Genomic DNA, 27386 nt, shown 5'->3' with positions numbered 1-27386 from the left:
GCTGCTCAATTTCTCTTTCATGCACTTTATCCAGCAATTTTCCTGCAACATCTGCTCTGTTGGGTGGACTGTATCCTGGTCTTAATGACTGAACCATGTTAATGAAGCGGGGGTTCTCAGTCATACGGAAAGGAGAGTTTGTTGCATAAACAAACCGGGCAATTTTTTCATCAGTTACCTCTTTTTATAATCTGCTGGTTCTTATCACAAATTTATCTATGGTTGTTTCAGGATGATGGAGATTTTTTTTGTTTTTGCTACAGGTGATAGATATACTGTGACTATGTGACATACATGATGTGACTGAAACACTATCATTGGCAGATAACTCTGAAACTATAGAAAACGATGGTGATCTTGAAGGTGGATAGTCTTCAGAATCCTGTATATTGAGGATGGATTCTCCTAAACAAAATAAGTCAATGCAGTTATTTAATTATTACCATACTGTTCATTTAGTATTACTTATTGCATTCACTGATACTCCGTACTACTTTAAAGGTGAAACTGTAAAAGAAAGATCTGCCTATTTCAGCTATTTATTTTTTTATCACAACTGCATCTAAAATGACAGTACCATAGAGTATCAACTATATTTTTTGTTCAAACATGAGAATTCAAGAATAGTCCAGAAGGAAGACAGGCAGTCCTTAAGAAAGAAGTATGAAATAAAAAAGTTTACCAATCTGAAGATCCTGCAAATTCAGACATGTTTCTTTCATCATCTTCAATGCAGCTTCCTCCTGAGAAGGAACGCTTTTCATGATGTTGTTTCATTCGGGAAACCAGGCCTTGCATTTGTTTGTTGCACTGTTTGCATTTTGTACACATACCTGTTTTACTCACAGGTAGAGTAACTTCATTAAAATATTCCCAAACTGGGTCTCTTTTACAGCCTGCTGCCATTATAGGTTTTCCCTTCTAGTGAGAGAATGGTATGGTAGATCTCAAATCAATGACGGCTACACTCAGAAAGACCTCAAGACTTCTGGAATATGCTGCTCAAGCAGTTTCACTTTTGTTTCTACTGCCTGTCCCTCCCTTCTCACGTTTATCTCCAGATTTCTTCTCCTTGTCCAGATCTATTCCGTCCCTAACAATCTTCTGTTCAACTTTTTGAAACTTTGCACTTTCAGAGAGAGGTAAGGGATTGACTCTGTGTACACAAATTTGCAGAGGGACAATAGGGTTGAGGTCTGTTATTTCTCACCTCTATATATTTATTTATTTAAAAACTTTTTGCTGTTAACAAGCATGTTATCTCTGGAGAGACAAATCCACAGTTTGAGAACCGCAAAACTAAGCGTGTCTGATGGTATCTTCTAGCCTGAGCACTGAGTCCTGTTGGGTAAATAGATTAACCTAAATCTATACAGAAGCCCCTGGAATCCCATAAAATTGGGTCCCTAATCCATGAACTATTGGAACTCATTTACAAAACTTTTCTTAAACATTACATGAATATATTGTTTCATTTCTTGTCAACTGTTTGAAATGGGCCATCCTGATTATCACTACAAAAGTTTTTTTTCTCCTGCTGATAATAGCCCACCTTAATTAATTGGTCTCGTTACAGTTGGTATGGCAACACCCATTTTTTCATGTTCTCTGTGTGTGTATATATATCTTCCTACTGTATTTTTCACTGCTCGCATCCAGTGAAGTGGGTTTTAGCCCACGAAAGTTTATGCCCAAATAAATTTGTTAATCTCTAAGGTGCCACAAGTACTCCTCGGTTTTTTTTGCTGATACAGTCTAACACGGCTACCACTCTGAAATGTGTATTGCATGATGAGATATCTTTGAGCTATAATGTATCTTAATTAAAACTGTCTTTAGATATCCTTTTTGAGGAAAAAACATTTGGTAAAATGTGATTTAAATTAAAAAAAACATTTTTTAAAATATATATTTTAAATTGTTGATTTTTATCCCGCCTGAAACTCAGGTATGCCTTATTTTTCATCACACCCCAGACAAATATGGACAAGTAATTTCTTCTGGTTGCCTATTTCCAATCCTTCCATTATTATGAATGCTCCTTCAGTAACTTATCCAAGACCGGTCTTTGTTCCCATCTGACTCAGTGCATTTTGGGGATACATACCTGTGCTCTAATGCTCGATAAATATTTATAAGCAGTTTGAGCTTTAATTGCCAGTTGTGGTTATTAACATAGAAATTATGTGGAGGTTCAGAAGTTTATACAAATTCTGCCTTGGATATCCAGATATAGCTGATTACTTTCATCCCAGTTTTAGAAAGCGTTAAGGAAATAGGTTGCTTGTTCAAAAGATCATTTACAGGATTTGTGTGGCTACAGAAGTTAATTTTTCAAAATGATACATATTCAAGTAAACAATGATATTTTTTAAGAACCCTTTAGTAAAAATCATGTCTGTTTTTAACAACTAAAGGGAAATGTGTTAACTATTTACACTAAACAGTCTTTTTCACCTTGTATTTAGCTGTGGCACTAAGTACATTTCCCAGACCTGAAGAAGAGCTCTGAGAAAGCTCAAGAGTTTGTTTCTCTCTCACCAAAAAAAGTTGGTCCAATAAAGGATATTACCTCGCCCATCTTGTCTCTCTAATATCCTGGAACCAACAGAGCTACAACACTGCATACTACTAAAGGAAAAGGCATTAAGACAGTTTGTCTTAAAAGACGTGCATAGACATGTATTTAATTTCAGTGGTAGTGTGAGGAATCCTGTTAGGTGTGTTTGGATATCTTGTGTGGCTATACATACTTAACTTTTAACCTTTTAAAACTGCTATTTTACTGCAGCTCCAGCCTGTTTAAAAGAAATTGCAAAACACTCTTAGTAAACCTTAACGCATGAATACTTACTTATTTTTAAAGATTAAATCCTGCTTGTTGCATGGGTCAACAGAGGTAACAAGTGTAAAGAGAAGATTTCATCCATTGCCACTCCTAATGCAGCAGGAAAGAACGGGCACGTAGCCTGCTAGAAAGGGGGCCTGGCTGTCACACCTGCTGATAACCATACCAAGAAAGTACTATCTACCTACTGAAGGGAGCGATAGGCATCAGTCTGCAGTATGTTGAAATGCATGGTGGTTGTTTTGTTTTTGGTTTTTGGGGTTTCTTTGCTTAAAGAGTCTGTAATATGTTCATCCTCCATCTCCCAGCTGCTTTAAGCCATTAAATCCTGTGCAGGCAGTTCTGTTTTTTAGCTCCTGTTAAGAATTTTGTAAGGGACAACATTTAGCAATTATATTTATAGTTCAAAGCTGTGTTTGTAACTTTGAACAAAATATAAAAGTTCACACTGAATGCTCAAGTCCTCAGTAATAAGAAGGAAAGGGGGGGGGGGTGAACTAAAGTCAAGTTTCTAATCTAATACTTCTTCCACGCTTCCTTTGGAGCTGGAGTACAATTGGGTTTCATATGGAAGACCAGTTTAACTATGTTAGTTACCAGATGTTGATGGTAAGGGAAGCTTTCCTGGTGAGACACTGGGGGAGAAGAGCAGGAAGCATATAACAGAATTCAGGGATAAGATTTTAAAAATCTTATCACTTTAAAAACTGTCAGCAGCTGAGATATCTTTTATGTTTAGACTTTTTTTTTTAACTTAGTATTATAATGGGAGTCACAGGGGCAGCAAATCATAAGTGAGGTCACACAATGTTTTCCGTTCCAAGTCCCTGTTTTCAAATGCTCACAACTTTCTAAAATTTTTCAGGGTGGCTTTTTTTTTTTTTGAGGGTGATCTTTTTAAGTTTAGAACAAAAAGTAATACAGGTTGGTGGTTACAAAGGAGAGTTTAAAACAAATCTTTCCCCATTTAAAAAATAATCACATCTTGTATAAAACATATGAGACTAAAAAGATAAAATGTGACAATATCTTGCTGTTGCTGAAAAGTACCCTTGAGCAGCCTGGTAGAAAATGGTTTTAAGTAGGCCAGGTTAAGAGCCTTTAAAATCAGACTTTCCACAGGGATAGTAAGGCTTATAATGATTATAGCCCTAAGCTTATAAATTGCTTAGCTAAATGAGGTTACACTGTGCATATGTGCAAGATGTGCATTGGCTTAGGCCGGCACTCAACAGGTCATTCCTTCTCTTTTCTATTCTTGTTGTAGTGTCCCATCTTCTTCATCCTGATTTTGTTCCATGCTTATTTGCTTCCCAATAATACTGCCAATATAATTGCAAGCTACTCAGTATAAGTGGGGGTTGCAGGCACTGCAGGAGTTGTAAAAGTCATAAAAGTTGTTATTCATAAGCATCTTTGTGTGACTAGAAGAAGCTTCAACTCAAGATTTTCAAAAGTGTTTAGTGACTTTTTTTGATGCCCAACTTGATTGACTTTCAGAGGGTTGTGTGCTCAGCAGTGCCTTTAAAGTATCAAGCTGGACACCAAGAATCGCTAACTTTGATGTGGACACAGTGACGAAATGAGGACAGACACATGCATGGAATTAAGTGGCAAGATACAGCATTTATTAAATTTTAGCTCAGGGGGTCACTACTCACCTATCCCCTATGCTCTCTAATATCAGGCGTTTAATTGGTTCCACTGTGACAGTTACCAGGCTCCTTACCTATAACCCATAATGTGGGATAGGCTCTCTCAGCTTACCCCTCAGGACATAGCTCTCTCTGAGTCCTAGCACCCTCCCTCTGCCCCCGAGGAGGACAGAGGGTGTGTCAGGATGGGAACCTCAACCCTCAAGGACCACAAGATCTGACCTCAGCCTGGGAAGGCCACAAGGTCTCCCCATCACATAAGCCAAAGGCCCATCGCTAAATCCCAGGTCTCTGGGAACTGTTCATTTTATCCTTTTAACTACACTGGAAACCAGCCTCAAGTTGCAATGAATTAACTCAACCCAAAGTACTTCAGTTAGGTATTAAGTGTGTTCCTTCTTGACCCACCGTGGCTTGAAAATACTGTCAGGAAGGCGGAAATTCCCATGTCCTCTTCCAGTTGGCACACAGGAGAAAAAATTTTCTTCCTGATTCCCCCAAACAGATGATTGAGTAGACCCATAGCATCTGTCAGGCTGGGTTCCTATTCCCAGTTCAGGGTGGAGCTGCTGGAATGGAGCTGAAAGAGGCTACAAAGGGCCCCCACTCCAGGTTAAATTCTGGGAGCTGGAGAATGATGGCCAATCAGCATCCCTCTCCCCCAGCTGGCCAATTGCTGCCGGAGACTCTTGGTGGAGAGGAGCTACCTTGTGTCCCACAGTGAGTTTCGCCTCCATCACTGCTGGCCTCATCAAGTTCCCCCATCCATTGAGGCAGGTGGGGGGAGCGGGCATTTTGACAAACTTGAACACAGATAATTCCGTTTTAAGGCATTTGTTGGAACTAATAAAAAGTATAAGTATTTATGCAGGCATTTAGTCAGGGAGTATCTGTTCATAGTTGGCTGTCTTCTCATTTCTAGTTTAATAACTCTTTCTTAGTAAGATATGGCATTTCATTGACTTGAGTGGTAGGTAGAAATATATATTGGTTAAGCCAAATTTACAGAGAGATTTGATATTTTTATAAGTGTCGAGCAATGAGAATTTTGTAATTTACACTTTGTCAAATGTATTTTTTTTTAAATAATAAAGTAATGGTGCCATGTTTTAAACACAAGAAGAAGAAAGAAAAGCATTTAAAAGTTGGGGACAGATTGTCCCAGTTAATATGATTTCACAACTTCTTTAAAAACTTAACTATTCCTATTTTTAAGGAGCTGTGGCACACTCTAGTATCAATCTTGCCTTGCTTCTGGTTACTATTAATGGACATTTGTCTAGCCACACAGTTTGACGAATTTTAAAATCACTGCAACAGTTAAGAAATAAATCTCTGTAATCAGACATGCCTTTTGTAAATATTTTTTTTACCTGGCAAAACAAAGCCTTTGCTTTTTTTAAACTGAGAGCCACCCAAATGGTTGACATAAGATACAACATAATCCTAGCAATTTTTTTCCAATCACCTTTGTAAATTTCTTTGTCTTGAGGCAAATTCTCCAAATATATTTAAATTACATCCCCAAAAAATTGTTATTTTAAAAGAACTCTTTTAAGGTTGCAAAGTCAAGCACTGAAAAGTTAGGAAACAGCTGAATTAAGTTGTCTGTGCAACCTTAATTTGGCCCCGTTGCATATGTGCATTATTAGACAGTCTTTCATTGCATGATCACATATGATTTTTCCCGCAGAACCCCTCTCTCATTCTGCGCACAATCCTCCTGATTCAATGTCTCTCACAAGTTATTTAAAACCCACTGTACAAACCCTGCCCTGAGTCAAAAATCATATATATTGCCTCTTGGACATGGTGCTGTGCCCATAGTATCAGAATGCTGCTCAGATATTAATGAATTTATTCACCATCCCCCCTATAAGTTTAGATGGTAGTATTCCTGTTTTACTGATCGGAAGCTGAGACGGAGATTTCAATTTTCAGTGACCAAATTGAGAGAGAAAGGGAATGATTTTTTTTCCAGAGTATTTTGCATTTTTATAGCAATTCATGTTTAAAGCAGAGTTCCAGCCATCTTCATTTGTAGTTGAGTCCTCAGCACTTTTGGAAATCTGACCCCAATTGTGCTTATTTGGCATCTGGAAAATAAGGAACACGTAGGTAATGGTCATCTTTGAATAGTTGAGTTACGTGATTTGCCCAGCATCATTTAGGAACGCTGTGGGAGGGATAGGGAGAGAATCCTCTTCTCCTGGGTGACATTCTTAACCATAAGATCAGGAAGAGAAAAGGACGAAGTTCTCTGCCTCATTCATTACACACCTTGCAACAAATGGGGGCAGAAGTCCTACAGAAAACCACCTCCTTCACTATACAACCCTGATTTCATTCCCTAATCATTATCCATCCCGTGTACTGAATGAGACAGTGTCTTCCCCTCCATTCCTCATAATTACAGTTCACACTGTTATGGGATTTGCAAATTGAATTACATGATTTTCTTGCACTCGGTTTGTCAGCCATAATGTTTCATCATTTTAGATACTTTTTAAAAAAGGAAATTCAATGTTAAATGATCACCAGATGAAATTAATATATAGTGTGTGAATTTTAATATGCTCCGGATTAAACCATGAACCATATGAACGTGTATTGAAACGATTGTATATTGACATAAAGCACGACATTATTACTTAAATGTGACCTGCAAAAGATTTTTTTAAAAGTTGGTCTTTTTTACTGCTTTGATGTATTAAAAAGGCTTGAGAAGATGTGTGTTGTGTGCAGATGGGAAGGTTTTTTCTGTTAACGTAGAAAACTCAAAAATGTAAACTCTGATATTCCCTAGCTTTTATTGGAGAATTAAAGAAAGTACAAGAGATGTTTATGATGACATCTTAACAACATATCTGAAGTGGTAATGATGTTAAATCTTCAGTGACTAATTAACATTTTGAATATAGGAATCTATAAAACAAACCAGGATTTTAACTATTCAGATGGAAAAAATCTTATCCTCTTCCTAGTTCATTTAATTCCTCCTTTGCACCTCCATTTCAATAGTTCTTCCAATCATAGGTGCCTAAGCTAGATAATACAGTATTTGACTTTATAATGTAAGAAATAGCTGGAAAAAGATTTCATAATTTGATATTAAAATATAATCAGGTATTCTTTGTACATCCTAAAGAAATGAAAAATAGCATATGCCCAATGTTTGTCTTCCTTTTGCAAGACATCTTTAAATGTCTTAGCCTTAACGAACTATAGTTTCCTAAAAAAAAAAAGGAGTACTTGTGGCACCTTAGAGACTAACCAATTTATTTGAGCATGAGCTTTCGTGAGCTACAGCTAACTTCATCGGATGCATACTTTGGAAGTATGCATCCGATGCATTCCACAGTATGCATCCAATGAAGTGAGCTGTAGCTCACGAAAGCTCACGCTCAAATAAATTGGTTAGCCTCTAAGGTGCCACAAGTACTCCTTTTCTTTTTGCGAATACAGACTAACACGGCTGTTACTCTGAAACCTATAGTTTTCTATTCTAGGTTAATGCTAAAAGTGGTTTTAAAATGGTGTACTATTGTTACAGGTTACCTTTAGTCCTTTATTAATCTGTTTTTTAAAACTTGGCAATGGACATTATCTTTGTGGACTTGATGAATGTAGCATTTTAACTATTAAAATGATATTTTAATTATTCCATAAAAAAACCTAAGGAGAAAAATAATTGACAATTTGTCAACAGCCTTTTGGTTTTCACACTTGGATAACTGAAACAGCCAATGGATTTTTATCAAACTTTTCTTAAATTTTCACCTGGTGAGCTGAGAACAAGCCTGGAAAATTATAATCTGAGGCATAACTTTTGTAAAATTGTGTCTAAAAGTAGTGGATTTGCAGGAGACTATTATGGGGAATAATATAAAAAGGATAATTCTTGTTTATATGGTGGCTTGAATTTGAATTTTGTGACTGACAAACATTTTGTACCATATATGTTATCTAGCTAAATTTGTGGCGAAGTAATATGGAAACACCAGGCCACATTTATGGATTTCTGTGTTTGCTGCATCTAAAATTAAGTAACAGAACTAAAAAGTATTAGTTTATCTGAACTATGCTTCTAACACTGTTTCGGATAATATATTGAAAGGGGTACTGTTTTCTAGTATGCTTTAAATTAAGTAGAAATCTGGTGAAAAGATTCATTTGGAAAAGATTCCTAAGGCTGTTGTCTCGCTACCCTTCTTTCAGTCTTGTCAAGAAAAATTAATGTTTTTTTTTAATTTTTTTATGTAAATTTCCAGGTTTCTGCTCATAAATGTTCAAGCAGAGTTGTTATCCCTCCAGCTTTTAAAGATAGAACCGCTGAATATATTGTAATTCTTGAAGCCAGTAATATAAAATTATAAGAAAAAAATGTAGTGTGGAACAGTTAGATGGGTTATGAATGTCATCAGAGTCCAGTGTGTTGGAATTTATTTGGACCCTGTGATGTTGGCACTCAATATTTAAGAAGAATAAAGTACATATTAAAATGTACTGAAATTAATTTTGATCAGTTGCTAGAACTTTGAATTACTTTTGTTCAGGCCCTGGATTGCTTTCCATAGAGCAAATTTAATGTTGGCTCAGCTTTCATCTGCTGTCTGATTTATTAGCCACAATTTTACAGCCTGAAGTCATTCAGAAATCTAGTCCACTCTTGGGAATTCAAAGTGAGAATTCAGATGCACCTTTTGGATAAACTACTGCAGAGTCTAGTTTCTCAATGATGTACTGATATTGTGAATAGAGATAAATTTAAGTTTCCTTGGAGATGGATCAAGGATTTGGATACTAATTGCCTGAAATCATTCCATTTTATTTGTCTGTATATATTGATATTAAATGTGGAGGGGGGATGGAACCCAAGACAAACCAAGCAAAAACCTGTTACATGCACAACTTTAACACTGCGTTGTGTATTAATCAGGGAATGAGAAAGTTAGAGCTGAACTGCTACCTTCATTGTGCCTTCTGTGTGTGTAGTATATATTGAAGCAATGGTTAATGATGTGATTGTATACAAGAGAAAATCCACTTGTCTCCACAACCTTAGATACACTGGCATATCTAAAAAGGTATGAGCACAAATTCAAAGACAATGGTTAAGCAACCCAATGGAGTTAGGCACTCAATTCCTTTAGGCTCCCTTGAAAATGTCAGCCAGAATATGTATGCTCAAAGGGCTGGATTTAAATAAGAGGTTGCTTAGTCAAATTTATGACTTTTGAGTACTTTATGCAACATGAATGTTACTTTACCCTAGTATCTTTCTTAATTCTTTGATTTTTTTAAATGTCTTTTTAATAGAGAGAAGTCTGCAGTAACAGGCATTTAACCAGAAAAGGCCAAGTAGTACCAATCAGTTTTTTGGTGTTTTTTTTTTTTTAATGTAGATTTAACAGATGATAGCTGGCCAAAGGGTGGCTTGTCTGTCAGTACTTGGTTGATAATACTATCTCTCTTGTTTGTAGGCACTGAGGTATAACCATTTTTATAGTGCTTATTACAATAGCATGTGGATTGTTTAAAAAAAACAAACCCAAAACATTCTACTTGTGGCTAATCATGGGCCTTCTGCCTTTTGAACATATTGCAGGGTTGTTTTCAATTCTGTCACCAGTGGTAACTGTATGATGGAAGACTTCCTAAATAAGTATAGTGTAGATCAGTAAGGAAGTAAGCAATTTTTCAGTAATAGTGTGTTGTGACACTTTTGTATTTTTATGTCTGATTTTGTAAGCAAGTAGTTTTTAAGTGAAGGGAAACTTGGGGGTACGCAAGACAGAGCAGACTCCTGAAAGGGGTACTGCAGTCTGGAAAGGTTGAGAACCACAGGGTAGACAAGTCCTTAGAGTCTGATTCTGCAAATACTTTTTACTGTTCAAGGTGCCTACTACAATATCCTGTTGGCTTCAGTTGGAGTAGATCATGGTTGTAATCACCTTATCTGATAGCATGAGTTTCTATCACTGTGCCATTAGTCTTAATTGTATGTCATGGCAAGGAATTTTTAATTTGTTTTGACTCAAACTTACCTCTGCCCCAAAGATCAGCTGTTATTTTATTGTGACTGTAACTAATTTAAGAAAATTCCGAATCATGAAATGGAGGTTGCTTTTGACACAAAATTTTATATTGTTAACCTTAATTCATTTGAAGTTTCATTTTCTATGATCTTTTCTGTTTTCTCACACATTTTAAAACCTTTTGAGTCTCATATTGATAGCCTTGATAGGTTAAAAGCTATGATGCTTTGCTTAAAAACAAACATGACAGCATGAAATACTTTCCTGAATGGTGGATGAGTTTTTACTAATTTAAGAGTATTTAATTGTGTAACTGAAAATTTAAATGATTGCAAAATGCTACTGCTGAGGAGGAGCTAATTACTTTTCCATAAAGTAATAAAGTAGAATAACAAACTCCTATTTTTATATGCATTGAAAACTGAACAAACTCAACTGTTTGAAGTTAGTCTGAAAACAAATTTCGTAGCCAGTTTATTTAGGGAAGAAGGTGGATCTTTTTCCAACACAATCCTACAACATAGTAGTCTTTCTAGTATAGTGGGGTCTGTAAATACAAGCAAATATATAAAAAGCTGCATATCAAATATTTACTGATTCTGGTCAGTCTCAGTATATCATTCCTGTTTTAAATCTTGTTTTCTGTAGAATTTTGCTTTTATTTTTCTTTCATATAGAAAACGTATAACATTAGTGGGAAGAGAAACTGATATTCCCAATCCTCACGCCATTTCATCAACACAATAGTTTTGCTAGTTTAGAGGAATCCTATCCAATATGTGTTCTAGAAAACCTAGAAATGAGAATTGAATTTGAAAAAACTAAAAAATGTGATGTGAGCTATTGTTTTGAATTTTGATGAACCCTAATAACTTACCTTCCCGAAAAAGCTAAAACTTGACATTATAATATATTTTAGGAAAAGAAGAAATATTCCCTTGCCATGAAACTGGTTCTTAAGGAGAATCTAGAAAAATGGAATATCACGCTTCTAAAGACACTATTATGATAAATTATCAGCTCTGTTCTAATCTAAAAGTGGAAAGGAACTAAAATAATCAGCTGTTATGAAAAGTTAGATTTCAAGGGTCAAAATTTTCAAGTGTCTAGTGATTTTTGTTGCTTCAATGTTTGGGTACAAAGCCTGAGACATCTTAAAGAATCCTGATTTTTTTTTTTTTTTTTTTTTAGAGGGCAGCTGCTCAGCAATTTTGGAGAGTCGGGACCCTTTAACATGTGTCATGACTCCCACAAATGGAGATACCCAGAATCACTAATCATTTCTGGCCAAAATTTTTCTGGTTCCCAGAAGCAGGTAAATTCTGACTTGCTGTACACAATATGGCAAGTTGAGTCCAAGACCTTGATCCTGCATTGTGCTCTATATGAGTAGACTTGAGCCATGTCTGCACTAGCACTCATGTCAGCAAAACCTGTCGCTCAGGAGTGTCCGTTATCAGCAATGGGATTTGTGCTAAGAAAATTCACCTTCCAGGGCCAGTTAGTGAGTGAGTTTAAATCTAAATGAGACAAGAGACATTTGATCATCTTTAGTGTGCTTTTTGAGAACAGACACTGACTTACAGGATATACAGCTGATGTTAGGATAGCTTGGGTGGGGCTGCAAAGGAGCTGGCAGACAGCACAGAATTTTAGTACCAGGCTTCCTGATGTAAAACAGTACTGTGCTTGTAAAAGCTTTCCTTGGGCTGCTAAATGTTATCTACCGAGTAAATAGAATTAGGGCAAAGTGTCTGATGCCAGGTTAAAATAATTAGAGGAGCAGTTTGCAGCCTGGGGGATACTATTTCTTTTCTTTTCTTATGAAGATCAGGTCTTCATAAACATGCAGTAATAATTACTAGATACTCACTTCTACTGGAAGAATAACTATGAAAAATGCTGTTGAATAAATTAGTTGCAAAATACAGTTTGTTACAGTATAGTGGGTGGCAAAAGAAGTTTAAGGGAGGAAGAGGCTAGCCATGTAAAATCTCTGCAAATGTTAAGTACTGCCTGCATTATTTCATAATTTCCATGTATTTGATCACCCTACATCAGTCAGATTTCCCAAGGTGTATTTGTTTTTTTTTTGTTCTTGGGTTTTTTTGTGTGTTGAGTTGTTACATACCCATATAAAAGGCACCAAATACCTTAGCCTCCAAATTTAATCTTATTTTAGTTGTGTTTTTTAAGGTATTTACTAAACTTAATAGGAAAAGAAATGTGTTAATGCTGAAATATAATAGCATTGTTAAAGATACACTCTCAATTTAAGTAACAGTTTTGTCCTATTTGTTAACCTACTTTTATTCCAATTAAACATCTAAGATTATTAAAACAAACTGGAGAAAAAAGTTCTTGTTTAAATGTTTTTGTTGGTGAAAGAAACTTTCAAGCTTGCACAGAGCTCTTCTTCAAAAGCTTTGTCCCTTTCACAACACAGCTACAGAAGCACTGCAAATAGGTTCCCCAGGTTGCTTATGTTTGATTAATCGTAGATGTAGTAGCCCTACATCTTATTAGTTGTCTATCTTCAGTATTTGTAACATTTCAATCCATGACTTTGTTTCGCTAAAAGTTAGCATTTTTTAATTTTTTAACAAAATTAAAATTTATGCTATTTTGAACTAAACAGTAACCAGTACTTTTTAGTTAATTTATGTTGCAAATTTCAACATATTTCAAGATTTGGCCAAATTAAACCATACAGCACATCCTTAATAATAATAATAACAACAACAACAGTAATATTTATTATCTATTTCTTTTTTCACTTCTTTGGGAGAGAATCCTTTTTTCCCCAGTTTTATGCCTCTCTCTCCTCCCCACCAAACTCCTCAGGGTGTTTGTTGGGCTTCTTCAGGCCTGATCTGTTCCTCTCCATTGTATGCTCTATTTTCAGTTCATCACCTGTGCTGCTTGTCTTTTCCTCCTGAAAATTTTAACCCTCTTTTTAATTTTGCATTTTGGAATGAATGCAGGATTTACTAGTGGAGGTCTTGGGTGTTTTGGGGAAAGGAGAGCCAGAGAAAATTAGTAAATAGTTTTGGATGCTAAAGCTACTTACTAAATTATTTATGAACCACTAAATCAGATGTTAGATAAACAGGTTTCTATTGCATTTCAGAGCTTTGGCTTTTTTTGAATAGACTTATTGTTCTTTTCACAGTTGTCAGATCAAATATATAGCTGCAGTGGTTTAATGTAAAACAATCTATCTATAGATGGATGCTTCTTGTAAAAGTTAGAATTATATGTTTGTCTCACAAGACCAGCTGAACCATGCTAGTATATTGAGGTGAGTGAGATGCCCAGAGGTGGAATGTTTATGGATGAATAGTTAACCTTTGGTATATGGAAGGTTAAACCTTCTTCCTGTTGGATGGTCACCATAATGCCATTGAGTCTTGCATAAAAGAGATTGGGAATGAAATCTTACAGCTGTAACTGTCTCTTTCAGGGAGAGATTTTCTTTTGTTTCTTCGTGCAGTGAGCATATAGTGAATTATAACATTGCTGAAGTAATGTGGAGAGCATCCAATATTTAAACTCTGACAGGATGTATTGCTAGCATTCTCTGTGGCTCATTTAAGCAACATTTCTGTTTACAGATGTGTAGAGTCAGCTATTTGCGATGCAGTGAGACTGCATTTCCGGTGGATTGAGTGATGTTGCATATCTGTGGTCAGCTGAATTCCTTGGACTAGAGAATTGAATTCTTTTAGTGCAAAGTCTGTTGCTGGCAATGAACACGTGTTCAAGGGTTAGCATGAAAGAATGTAATGTGGCATGGTAGACGTCACTATGGACTTTGTGTTAGCTCTCTAGTTTTTTGGGTGCTTTGTACTGAGCTTGTAAATGGCAGGGGCAATGTAACTTTAGAAGAATGGGTTCTTAAATATATTAATAAAAAAAACCCTTGCTTTTGTCTCCTCTCATCATAAGGATGAAAACCATAGTGGTCCTACCCACGTTGTTGGGTTGTGTAACTATACTTTCTAAGTGGTAGGTGCTGGTATCATTCAGATGGTTGGACACAACAGTGTTATGTTGACTCACTTTTAATTTCAAACCCAGTTATAGAAATCCTTTTCAATATTTTGTTTTTTGTGGTGTAATGAATAGAGACAGAGAACACTTTCGATATATGTTCAGTGATTGTCACCACCTGTGTGTATTATGGGGAACTGGTAGTGAATCCTTATTTAGGTTGCCTACCCGTTTCCTTTCTAAGAGATTCTTGTGACTTTTTTTTTTTAAAAAAACAACAAGTAACACCTCTACTCTTAGTAGCAGACCTTTAATCATAGGTGCCAACTCCATGGGTGCTCCAGGGCTGAAGCACCCACGGAAAATCCACTGACAGACCTGCGGATTAATACCTTTTCCCCTCCAGCGCCTCCCACCCTCCTGAGGCCCTGCTGATCAGCTCTGCCCTCCCACCCCCAGTACCTCCCACCTGCCGCAGATCAACGGTTCAGTGGTGTGCAGGAGGCACTGGTGGGAGGGGCAGGAAGGGGCTGAGCGGGAAGAGGTGGGGGCTTGGGGAAAGGGGTGGAATGGGGATGGGGCCTGGAGCGGAGCAAGGGTTGGAAGGGGTGGGAGTGGGGCTTGGAGGAAGGGGTGGAGTGGGGGGCAGGTCCTGGGGTGGAGTGGGGGGCAGGGCCTGGGGCGGAGCGAGGGTTGAACATGACCCCCCCCCCCCCAGGACCTGAGTAATTTGGCGCCTACGCCTTTGCTACTTGGCGTGAAGAGATCCTTATGACTAAAGAAGTGTCTTTCTTTTCTTTTGTCCTATGAAACGAAATTCAGGTTCAGCAGAATTATAAACTGTTAAATATCACGATTTCCCTTCACTCACTTGCATTTCCCTGGAAAAATTTTCCTGCATGCCAAAATAAGTAAACATAAACATTTTGAAGAGCTGGGTCACTGCCAGGAGGTTCAGAAACTATATGTTCTCTCACCTGCTCAGGTAGAAGGGAGACTATCATTGCCTATTGAAACTTTGTGCTTGTAAACTGCTGCCATGGCTAAGCAGCTGATGAAGGCCAAAATTATTCAAATCTGGGTACCTAAAGTTAGGTTTCTAAATCCATATTTAGAATCTTTGATAAGTGGCCTGATTTTCAAATATGATGAGCTCCCACTGATGTAGTAGCAGATGGAGTTGCTCTGTGCCTCTAAATAGAAGTGGTCTATCATTTTTCAGTTGCCTAAATATGGAATTAGGAGCCTAACTTCCAGGACCCACACTTAAAAATTATTGCTTTGACCTGCTTCCTTTTCATTTTTAAAAAAAGTGTTTATGAATTACCAGTTAACATTAAGAAATGGATTGCAGTAACTGTTGTGGCCAAAAGGATTATTTTGAGAAATGGAAATCTGCAATTTCTCCCTCGTACACAGACTGACTGAGCTCTTTGCTACTGCACTAATGGGAAAAAAAATTACTCTGTCTAATAGAAGTGCTTGGGAAAAAGTACGAGGATGTCTGGTCACACATGAAACTATTTCATACCTTTGCAGTTCAATGTGTATTGGTCCCCAATACTTATAGACTATGTTCTCACTTATTTAGCTATTTAATTACTTTAATAATTAATGCACTGCATCGTCTTTATGGGTTTTTTTCAGGATTTTGAAAATAATGAATGTTAAAGTTTATTGTTTGTATGCTATTTCCACTTTGTGTATGTGTATATGTTTTGTTATATACTTATATAAAATAAGTTCTTATTTTTCTATTTGCTGTTGGATAGTATGTTGTTTTTGCTTATTTGAAGGCTTTGGAAGCACATCTGTTTGCAAATGCTGCATGCCATTTCTTGTGGGTAATACATGGCTGCCTTTGTGGTATGAAAAAACATGGTCTAAGGCAGTGATTGACAACCTTCGGCACGCGGCCCATTGGAGTAATCTACTGGCGGGCCGTGAGACATTTTGTTTATGTTGACCATCCTCAGGTGCAGCTCCCAGTGGCCGCAGTTCGCTGCTCCCAGCCAATGGCAGCCGCAGGAAGCGGCGGCCAGCACATTCTTGCAGCCCGCAGCTTTCAGCAGCTCCCATTGGCCGAGAAGGCGAACCGTGGCCACTGGGAGCTGCGGGGGGCAGTGTGTGCCTGTGGATGGTCAACATAAACAAAATGTCTCATGGCCCACCAGCGGATTACCCTGCTGGGCCACGTGCCAAAGGTTGCCGACCCCTGGTGTAAGGTCTTTGAACAGCAAGTTGTAAAATAATTTCACAAAAAGAAAAGGAGTACTAGTGGCACCTTAGAGACTAACGAGTTTATTTGAGCGTAAGCTTTCGTGAGCTATAGCTCAAAGCTTATGCTCAAATAGATTAGTCAGTCTCTAAGGTGCCACTAGTACTTCTTTTTCTTTTTGCGAATACAGACTAACACGGCTGCTACTCTGAAAATAATTTCAGTAATTTTAAGCCAGATCTTTGCACTTGCTGAAAATGTCAGCAACTTCTCCAAAATAAGGAGATGTAAGCTGTCTTTAACCTTAAAAACAAAATAAAAAAACCCTGGGATATAGCCTTGGAGTAAGAGGAGGAGGAAATCGATAATAAGCCAATATTGCTCCCATTGAAATTAACAGCTAAACTCCTGTTGACTTCAGTGGGAGCAGGCTTAGCCTTAAGTCAGCATCCCCCAACTTAAACAGTATTTCAGCCAAATACTGTAGTACTAATTATGTTAAATTTTCTTTTTTCCTTTTTTGGAATCTGTGTAACAGCAGAGAGAAATGCAACTATGCTGGACTCTGTTATCATGATGGTGTGTTTTACAGCAAAGACGCAAGTCAGTGCATTCTATCTCAAAAACTGAGGCCAAAACGTGGCCTAAACTGGCTTAGGACAAAATTTACTCATTCCGTAAATCCCATATACCTAGGTGTTACTCTTAACCGCACACTCTCCTTTGGATCCCACATTGAGAAAACTAAATTTGGATCCCAGGTTAGCATATGACACAACATTCTTGGCAAGCTTGTTACATCAAAGTAGGGTGCAGACCCCTCCAGTCTGCAGTCATCACCACTGGCACTTTGCTACTCCATTCCTGAATAGACCTGTGCAGTGTGGGCAGAATCACTTTCATGGAAGAAGCTAGAACCTGTATTTACCACTGCCTGCCTCTAGATTACAGGATGTCTTAAGCTTACTCACGTCGTCAGCCTCTACATCCTCACAAGTATTGCTCCTCCTGATATATGCGGGGAAGTTGCTAGTACAGTAGCACACACAAAGCATTGCACAGATTCAGGACATCGCTATATGATATAACATCAATGCTGAATCAACTGAAATCACACCAAAGTTTTCTTGCCTCCATTAAACTGCTGACATTGTCACCCAAATAAACAAGGGTTCAGTTACGGAAAACAAGAGTAGAAACGGCCTGTGCTCCCGACTCCTACCAGTCAAGCACCTACCACCTGATGCAGATCAACCCTGGACTTTATGGCACTGCCATAATCGATTCCACACTCAAGTTGGCCAGTCTGGAGATACAGTGATCAAGTGGGTCTAACACGGCTGCTACTCTGAAATCTGTCAAAATATGAAGTATCTCCTGCCTTGCCACCTGCATGAGCATGAATGATCTTCACGTGACTTGCTGGAGTGCAGTGATCAGGCAGTCATGTGCATGGATATGGCAGGAAGCAGTGTAAGGACATGGCAAAAAAGAAAAGATGTGATTTTTACATACAAAAAGTTGCTATAAATAACAGAAGAGAACCTACTTGGGAAAAGCTCCCCTCCTCTTCAAAAGGGATTGTTTTCAAACCTCCATTCATGACCAAGAGTAGCAGAGACCGCTGTGAACAGAGCACTCTGGAAGTTCATATCTTCACTTTTATCAGGAGGCAAGACTAGATCCTGGAATTTCTTCATGCTACTTCATCCTTTGCTCATTTTCAGCAGAGAAGAATAGAGCTGATGATTTCATATCCTGCTTCCGTCTTTGCCTTTGTCCATTCTGCCTCTGATACACTTTGTGCTTCCATGCTTTCTTGATTTGCATCTTTCCGAAATACTCATTTGCTTTGAAGTGCCCAAAAGAAGCAAGTTAAGAATAACAATAATAAAAAAAGAATTAACCCCCAAGTTATTCCTGCCTGCTGGGTTTCTCAGTGAGCTCTGTGTTCTCTTTATTTGTTTTTTACACTGTAAACTGTTTGAGGAGAGAACTTTCATTACTATTGTATGCCAGGTGCTCAGCTGGTGTAAACTGGCATAGCTGCTAATCTGGCCGTGTCTGTTACAAATCCAAGCACCTCAGTGGTTAACAAATAAATAGTAATGGTTCCTTTGAAATGCAGGGTTGATTACAGTTGTAACATTTTGAACCAGAATATGGTAGCAAGAAATGTCAGTCTTAAGAGGAGGAAAAGGCAACTAAAATACATTGGAGTGAGATGGAACATTTACTCCAGTTCATTTTAATGGGGTTCCAATTCTAAGCATGTTTACTGAGCGGATTCTGTTGTATACTAATATGTCTTTGTTTCAGCCTTGTGAGAGTAAAAACAGAAACTACATTTACTTAATGTAGAAAATTTATCAGACTTAATACTATCACACACAAAAAAAGTTTACCTGTTACATAGGTTTCAGTAGCTTCTCAGAAATATCTGAGTTTCAAATGTCTACTTAGTAGTACAATTTTTCCATGATTTTGTTCAGTGATGGCATTTCCCAGTGTAGCGATGTCATTTTTAGATAGACGTTTAGTAAGATTCTTAAACTACAGTCCTGCAGAATGTTCCCAAATAGTTTATTGCAATCCTCCAAAGAGACCTTGTTCCCGCTTTTTAAATGCGGAGTGTAAATTGACTGGTGTATTTCTTTTGTGTTTCAGATGGAGCAATTATCAGATGAAGAACTAGATCATGGTGCAGAAGAAGATAGTGATAAGGAAGACCAAGATCTGGACAAGATGTTTGGACAATGGCTTGGGGAGCTGGACAAACTCACACAGGTCAGGGACGTACAAGGGTCAAATATTTCATTAAGTAATTGGCACCAGTGTTACACATTAATTTTTAATGTCTCAATATGTTCTTAGAGTATGTATCAATGTGATTCCCACTGTAGGGAGCACATGCACCTCATGTGCATGAGATTGGAGTCTTTTTTTGAAAAGCGGTATCTGTTGAGGCTGCACATGTGCTCGGAGTCTCTTTATGCTCCCGTGCGAGGGCATAAAGGGCAGAGTGGCTGCAAACCGCCCTTAGTTCTCTTACCATCTGCTCAGGAAGACTGCACCTAGTGAGTGTCCAACCCTTTATTCTACTTACAGACTTTGAAACTGGTTGTTCAACCAGCTGTGTGGAGAAATCTTCATATTGGCGTTCCAAACAGAAGAAGCAATCCATTCACTCAAGGGCCACGCTGTGGCTCCTGGGAATCTACACACTGGCCTCCTCTAGGAAACCACAAAAGTACCAACAGAGGCAAAGGACACTGACCTATTCTCAGAGTCCACAGCTAGAGTTACCCACAAGGAAAGAGATCCAGGGGATGCTTCTCTCTCCCTTTAGGCAACCCAGATCCCTTTCAGAGATGGCAGATTTGATAGCTCATGTGACTCTTGACACTCCCAATCTGGAGCCTGCCCTTACCTTCGGGAATCCCTTTCCACCAGGCCTGGACAACTGTCACAGCCAACAAATGTGCATAAGGGCCCAAGACTACCTTATACATTTCCACTCTTTAAACGCTACCTTCCTCCCTTCCCTATTCCTTTTCAAGGACTCTCCTCATGAGAGCCTTTTACAGACAGAAGTGGCCTCGTTACTTCATCGAGGTGCCATAGAAGAGGTAAATGCGGAGGATAGGGAAGGAGGCTTCTTCTGTTCTTGTCCTTTCCTTATCCTGAAGAAAAAAGGAGATCTTTCTCCTACCCTAGACCTGACAAGAATGAACAAATACATCATGCTGCTTCAGATTCAGAATGGTGGTAATGGTTGCCTTCATCATCCCGTCTCCTCAGACTCAAGACTGGTGTGTGCCTCTGAACTTGTGGGATGCATACTTCCATATCGCCATCCACCCGGCTACAGGAAGTACCTAAGATTCACAGTGGGGCCCAATCATTATCATTCAGTCTCCACAAAGTACCTAGAGGTAGTAGCAACACATCTCAGAAGGAAGGTCATTCATGTTTACCCTTATCTGGACAATTGGCTGAACAAGGACAGATCTCACCAGGAAACAGCAGCAAGTTTGTAATATGCCCTCTCCCTGTTCTCTTGGCTAGGCCTTCTGGTGAACTACAAAAAAATAGGCCCTTATCCCATCACAGCTGATAGAGTTCATAGGAGCCTTGATCAACTCCTGGTTAGTGAGAGCGTACCTTCCCACAGTCAGGGTTATTGTTGATGCATTTGATATTTATTAATTCAGATAGAATCAAACCCAGCTACAAAGGTGCAGGAATGTCTGGAACTGCTGGGCTATATGTCATTGTGCACATTCCTGACTTTGCTTGCCAGACTTCACCTGAGGCCTCTTCAACTCTGGCTCAGGTTGGTCTATACCCCAGATAAACACCAAATGAGCAAGAAGGCGGTGGTTACACCTCACATCATTGCAGAAGCGAAGTGGTGGAAAGAACCCAGAAGGCATGGAGGGTTACCATTCTCTTCTGCTTCCCCAACAATGATTTTAATCACAGATCAAGGATAAGTTGGGGTGTCCACCTGAACCGTCAACAAATGCAAGGGACGTGGTCCCCAGAAGGGGCCCATGTCAGTGTCCTGGGGCTCAGAGCTGTCATGTTAGCCTACACATCCTTCCTACCCGTTTGTCAAAGCTCCACAGTGCAGCTCTTGACAAACAATACGTCTGCAGTGCACTATGTAAACAAAGAGGTACCCACTCTTCGCCCAGCTGTCTATAGGCAATCAAGCTCTGGATATGGTTAACTGTGCTGGCTCTTCACCTCCCAGGAGTCAGCAACACCCTGGCAAACATCTGAGGAGACTGTGTTACCATTCACAAGTGGTCACTGTGGCGATCCATCATGGATGAGATGTTCCTTCGCTGGGGACCCTGTGATACTTGTTTGCCACCAATGTCAGGTGCCAGAACTTTTTTTTATTTTCAGAGGAGGTATGAACTTGAGGTTGTTACCAAATGCCTTCCTTTCATAGTGGTCCCAAAGCCTTCTCAATGTTATTCCACTGATCTTTATGATAGTATCCAAAATCAAACAAGACAAAGCCATGATCATCCTCATGACTACCTACTGACAGAGGCAGTTTGGTTGACAGGCCTTCTACAAATATTCAGTCAGCTGCCCTCCAGCTCTCACGTTGCTTGGATCTGATCTCATAGCACCACTGCCAGATGCTCTGTGACTCAGTCACTGCACCTGATTGCATGGCTATGGGCTGATTGAAAACTGCAGAAAGAGCCTGCTCCCTCGGGGTCCAAGAATTCCAGATACAGAGCAAGACTGCATTGACCAGAAAGACTTACTCACCTAAATAGAAGAGGTTTTCAGTATGGGCAGCCAAATATGGTCTGGACTCAGTCCAGGCATTAATACTGAATATCCTCTACTACTTAAAACAAGCTGGCATTTTGTTCACCTCTATCCAGGTCCACCTCACAGCAATTTCAGCTTGCCATCCGCCTGTAAGGTGGTGCTCCGTCTTCCTTGTGCTGTTCTACATATTTTATAAATGACCTGAAAAACGGGATAAACAGTGAGGTGGCAAAGTTTTGCAGGTGCTACTAAATTACCCATGATAGTTAAGTCCAAAACTGACTGCGAAGAGTTACAAAGGGATCTCACAAAACTGGGTGACTGGGCCACAAAATGGCAGATGAAATTCAGTTTTGATAGTACAATGTAATGCACATTGGAAAAAATAATCCCAACTGTACATACCAAATGATGTCTAAATTAGCTGTTTCCACTCCAGAAGGAGATCCTGGGGTCATCGTGAAATGTGCAGCGGCAGACAAAAAAAAAGTTCACGATGTTAGGAACCGTTAGGAAACTGAGAGATAAGATGATGAAAAATGTCATAATGCAACAATCTAAATCTATGGTATGCCCACACCTTGAATAGTGTGTGCAGTTCTGGTAACCCCATCTCAAAATTAGAATTGGAAAAGGTACAGAGAAGGGCAATAAAAATGATTAGGGGTATGGTACAGCTTCCATATGAGGAGAGATTAAAAAGGCTGGAACTGTTCATCATCTTAGAAAAGAGGAGACTAAGGGGAATTATAACAAAGGTTTATAAAATCATGAATGGTGGGGAGAAAGCGAATAGAGAAGTGGTGTTACGTGAAGAGGTAAATAACACAAGAACCAGGGGTCACCCAATGAAATTAGTATGCCGTAGGTTTAAAACAAGCAAAAGGAAGTACTTCTTCACAAAACACACAGTCAACCTGTGGAACTCTTTGCCGGGTATGTTGTGAAGGCCAAAAGTATAACGGTTTAAAAAAGAATTAGAAATGTTCATGCAGGATAGGTTCAACAGTGGCTATTAACCAAGATGGTGAGGGACACATCCCCATGCTCCAGATGTTCCTAAACATCTGACTGCCAGAAACTGGGTCTGGAGGACAGGGGATGGATCATTTAGTAGTTTTTCTGTTCTGTTTATTTCCTCTGAAGTATCTGGTACTGGCTGCTCTCAGAAGGGAGGATACCTGGCTAGCTGGACCATTGTTCTGATCCAATATGGCCACTCTTATGTTTTTATTTTCTCACCAGATGGGAATTAAAGTTTCTCAGAGGACTATTACATACTTTCCCATCAGTAAGAGACCATACTCCTGCCTGGAATTTCATCATAGTCCTCCTCAGGTTGCTGGAGTCTCAGTTTGAACCTCTTTTAGAATGCTCCTTGCATCACTTTCCTCTGAAGATGGTCTTTCTAATGGCTATCACTTGAACCAGAAGAGTGAATGAGGTTCAGGTGTCTTGTCAGAAGCTCCCTATATAACATTTCATAGGGATAACGTGTCCAGGACTTTATTACATTGACAGGACCAAACCGTTCAGACTGTCTTCCTATCTATTTCTGTCTATAGCTTGGCATCCTAAAAGTCAGGCCATCTCGTCAGAAAATAACCAAATGGATAACTGAGTATTATTGTGTTGCCAGCTGCCTGGTGCACCTCTCCCACTGAACATTAAGGCCTATACCAACCAGATCTTGAGCATCCTCCTCCTCCTACTTTAAGAATGTGCCGATATCAGAAAGTACAAAGCAGCATTGCAGAGTAACCTATTGACCTCTTAAACATCGCTCTTTGACTTAGCGGTCAAGTCTGAGGCCAAATTTAGGAAAGCATTTCTTCAATCACTGTTTGACTGATTTAGCTGAAATCCTTCGATCTCATGATCCCCAGGGGATACTGCTTACCAGTAACCTACAGTGGGATCCACACTGACACTTACTCAAAGAAAAAACTTTTACTTACCCTGTGGTAACTGGGTTCTTTCTTGTCAGTTGGACCCTGTGACCTGCCCTCTGTCCCTGCATTTTGGAGTTTTCAACTATCATAGACTTCAGAGTGGGGGGAACCAAGAGAAGGTCTCAGCTGCTCTGCCTTTAATGCCCTCATATTGGAGCATGAGGCAGCTCAGGGTGCATGCAAGGCCCTGGTGGATATTGCTATTCAAAAGACACTGATCTCATGTGTATGAGGCACATGCATACCTACAGTGGGATTCACACTGACTACAACATCTGAAAGAACCACATTTACTGTAGGGTAAGTAACTGTTCTTTCTGTGGAAATGACGCTCAAGTGCACCCATCCTTTAATATCTTTTTAGTTAGTGGGGATAATATTTTTATGGATAGATATTACCTATAAATAGAATAAGTAATTTCTTGTTGTATATTGCATCATTTTGTTTAAGGAACAATTTTTCTTAATTCTAAGCCTATGGATAAAGAGCCATAGAAAAATCTTCATTCCTAGATGAACAGAAAACTATTTTAGTGGCAAATTTATTTCACAATCTTGTGTTTACAAATCTAAGTTATGTTAACTAGGTAAGAATCTTTTGCAAAGCCGTTGGCTGCATTAATAATTGTATGCCTCAACATATACATTTGCAAGAGGAGGAGTTTCAAAACAGATTTTTGGACTTCAACCCCCATAACTCACTTTGCTTCGTAATGCACCATTACCTTCATAATGTACACACAACTTCTAGGAGTTTATTGGCGTATTATTAGTGGACAAAAATTACATTTACTGACAGTTAAGCTTGCATCAGGTCCTACCCCACCCAGGCAAAATCTCAAAATTCTGGCAATAAATAGTTAAGGAAAAAATGTCCTGCGGTTTTTGCCACCTTCATACTGCTCACAATGCTGTCGCCAATAAATTCCATCACTTCATAAGGTTTTCACTTCCGTCTCCCATAGTTACTGAAAAGTAATATGTATCCCAGCTTCATCGGACTTGTGCTCTCATGCAAAACCTTAATGATAGCTCTTATGTCTATATCAACAGATTGGCATATCTGTCACACAGTCCATTTACTTGAAAAGTTATTGTCCCTTAACGTGGCTGAAGTCACAGTTAAAGATTTGGCATGAGCATAATTAGAGCTTGCAAGAAATCCAGAGTATCTCCCTGAACACATTCCTAGTGCATTCATTGCTCTATTCCAGCTGGACTATTGGAGCAATGGAAAAACAGGTCTGTCTTCTCTGAATTTTTCTTTCCCAGGTTCACTGGATATTTATTGGACCACAAAGTAAGATTTTTTTTCCAGATGGAAATTTTTTTTAAAGGATATGTTTAAACTTTATGGTGCCCAAGAGATCTTTTTAATTCACTGTACCCTCCAAATTCCCTGCCTCCCAAATAAATGTTACAAAATTTAGTCTTAAACCCTGTAGCACTTTTGGCCAATACCTTATACCATTTAGCACTAATGCATTTTGCATTAGTGGTTAGCATCGGGATATCCTGCTTTCTAGGGCCAGGGTATTAAGGAGTATCTTATTTTGTATTTTGGTTCCATTCAAGATTTTCGCTTGGTTTGCTATAGCCAACCAGCAAAACTCACCAATTCACCTTCCAAAGGCTTAGGTGAGAACTTGTTCTGCTGCTGTCGCTAGAACCTATCTATATAAATGTTCATGGGACACAAAGTAATTTGTTAACTCTTGGTTTCTGTACTATACATAATGTATGTACTCCTGACCGAAACTTTTTAATAAGCAGATGAGACTTTATCAAGAGGTCTAAACTATAGGCCAGCGACTATGGGTTCAGTCTGAGGAGTTAAGCCTCCCCTACCCTTCTCAGTTTCCATATTGGTCCTCATCACCCACAAATAACTCCAGTTCCTACCTTTACTGATAGTCATAACTGTATCCAGTAGCAGCAATGTGTAAACTCACATGATTCTTGACAGTTTTACTGTTGCCTATTAGGTTCTAAATAGGCACATTTTCACTCAGGTGCTGCTTGGGAAATCTCTGGGTATCAGTAGACGCACTAGAGCCATCTGTTTGCAGCCTGAGCAAGACAGTGGTACATCACTGATTTACATTCTGTTTACATTTGGATGGTTGTCTTCCCAGTTATAAGGAATAGCCATGATTTTTTTCTCCCTAAAGAGAAAACTTAAATCTGCAGAAATTGATGATTTAAGGCACCCACGTTTATCTTTATCACTTGGATTTTTCAAGCCCAATTGAGGGCAAAGACTGAAACAAAATGGTGTTTGAATGAATGAATGTTGGGTGAGGAATGGTGAGGAAGAAAATGAATGTTGGGTGAGGAAGAAAAAAGATGTAAATCACACAGTTCAAAAATGAGTTGAAAGAAGATAAGAAAGAAACAGAAGTAAAATTCTTTTTTCTGTGTGTGAGGTTCAACGGCTAAACTAATTAACAATGCTACATGGCTACCTTGGAAGCTGAAAAGCATCCAGGAATTAAATTTCCCTTCCCTAGAGTTTGGGAATCTCTTTCAGTTAGCTCCTACCCCACCTCTGGATCCCGAAACACAAATTTTAAAATAAAACCTCTGGTAGTAGATAAAACTTACTTCTTCCTATGAAGCTTCGCTTTTAGGAGACTTGGGCCTGTCTACATGGGAGATTTCTTTTAAGTTATACCAGTGTACAGATGTGATGTTCCCGTGGTGTTCTCTGGACTGGTGATCTGCCAGGCCACTCCAATCCTTGACTCTGGGAGCCAGCCTTACCTTGCTCTGCTGTGAGAACCCCCACTCCTGGGCTGTTCACGCACAGCCTCTAGCATGTAAACTGCTCCTTGGATTGTGCAACCCAATGACACTGGCCAATATCTCCAGTACCTGACACAACCCTAGCAGCCTCCATCTTGCAGTGTCCAGTTATGCCCACTGGACACTGCAAGCTTATGAGTTCGTCAGTTTAACACAGAAATTGATATGCACCAGGGTTGTTATCCTAAGGGGAGTCTCTGACATGCTTTAAACCAAACGCACTGCTTCAGGTAGAATAAACAAACAGATTTATTAACTGCAAAGATAGATTTTAAGTGATTAGAAGTCAAAGCATAACAATTTGGATTTGGTCAAATGAAACAAAAGTAAAACGCATTCTAAGCTGATCTTAACACTTTCAGTGCCCTTACAAACTTAGATGCTTCTCACCATAGGCTGGCTAGTTTCCCTTCAACCAGGCTCTCCCCTTTGATCAGCGCTTCAGTCGCTTGGTATGGTTTCTGTAAATGTAGGTGGAAGAGAGAGGAAGAGCATGGCAAAGTCTCTCCCTTTTATCATGTTCTTTCTTCTCTCCTGGCTTCCCCCGCCCCCTTCAGAGTCAGGTGAGCATTACCT

The 27386-nt window shown here is 39.0% G+C and overlaps 1 protein-coding gene across 7 annotated transcripts in view; it reads left to right on the top strand.

Annotated features, from left to right (window-relative positions):
• The window catches only part of RAPH1 (Ras association (RalGDS/AF-6) and pleckstrin homology domains 1), a 166104-nt gene that overhangs the window by 59200 nt on the left and 79518 nt on the right, over positions 1–27386 (top strand). For all 7 annotated transcript variants that reach the window (XM_048870478.2, XM_075118093.1, XM_075118092.1 and 4 more), the window contains one exon: positions 19420–19539. In XM_048870478.2, the coding sequence (XP_048726435.1) occupies positions 19420–19539 (120 nt within the window). The remainder of the gene's footprint in view (positions 1–19419; positions 19540–27386) is intronic.

The sequence above is a fragment of the Caretta caretta genome, chromosome 11, assembly GCF_965140235.1.
Source record: "Caretta caretta isolate rCarCar2 chromosome 11, rCarCar1.hap1, whole genome shotgun sequence".
Lineage (NCBI taxonomy): Eukaryota > Metazoa > Chordata > Testudines > Cheloniidae > Caretta > Caretta caretta.
This window is presented reverse-complemented; position numbering and strand designations above follow the sequence as displayed.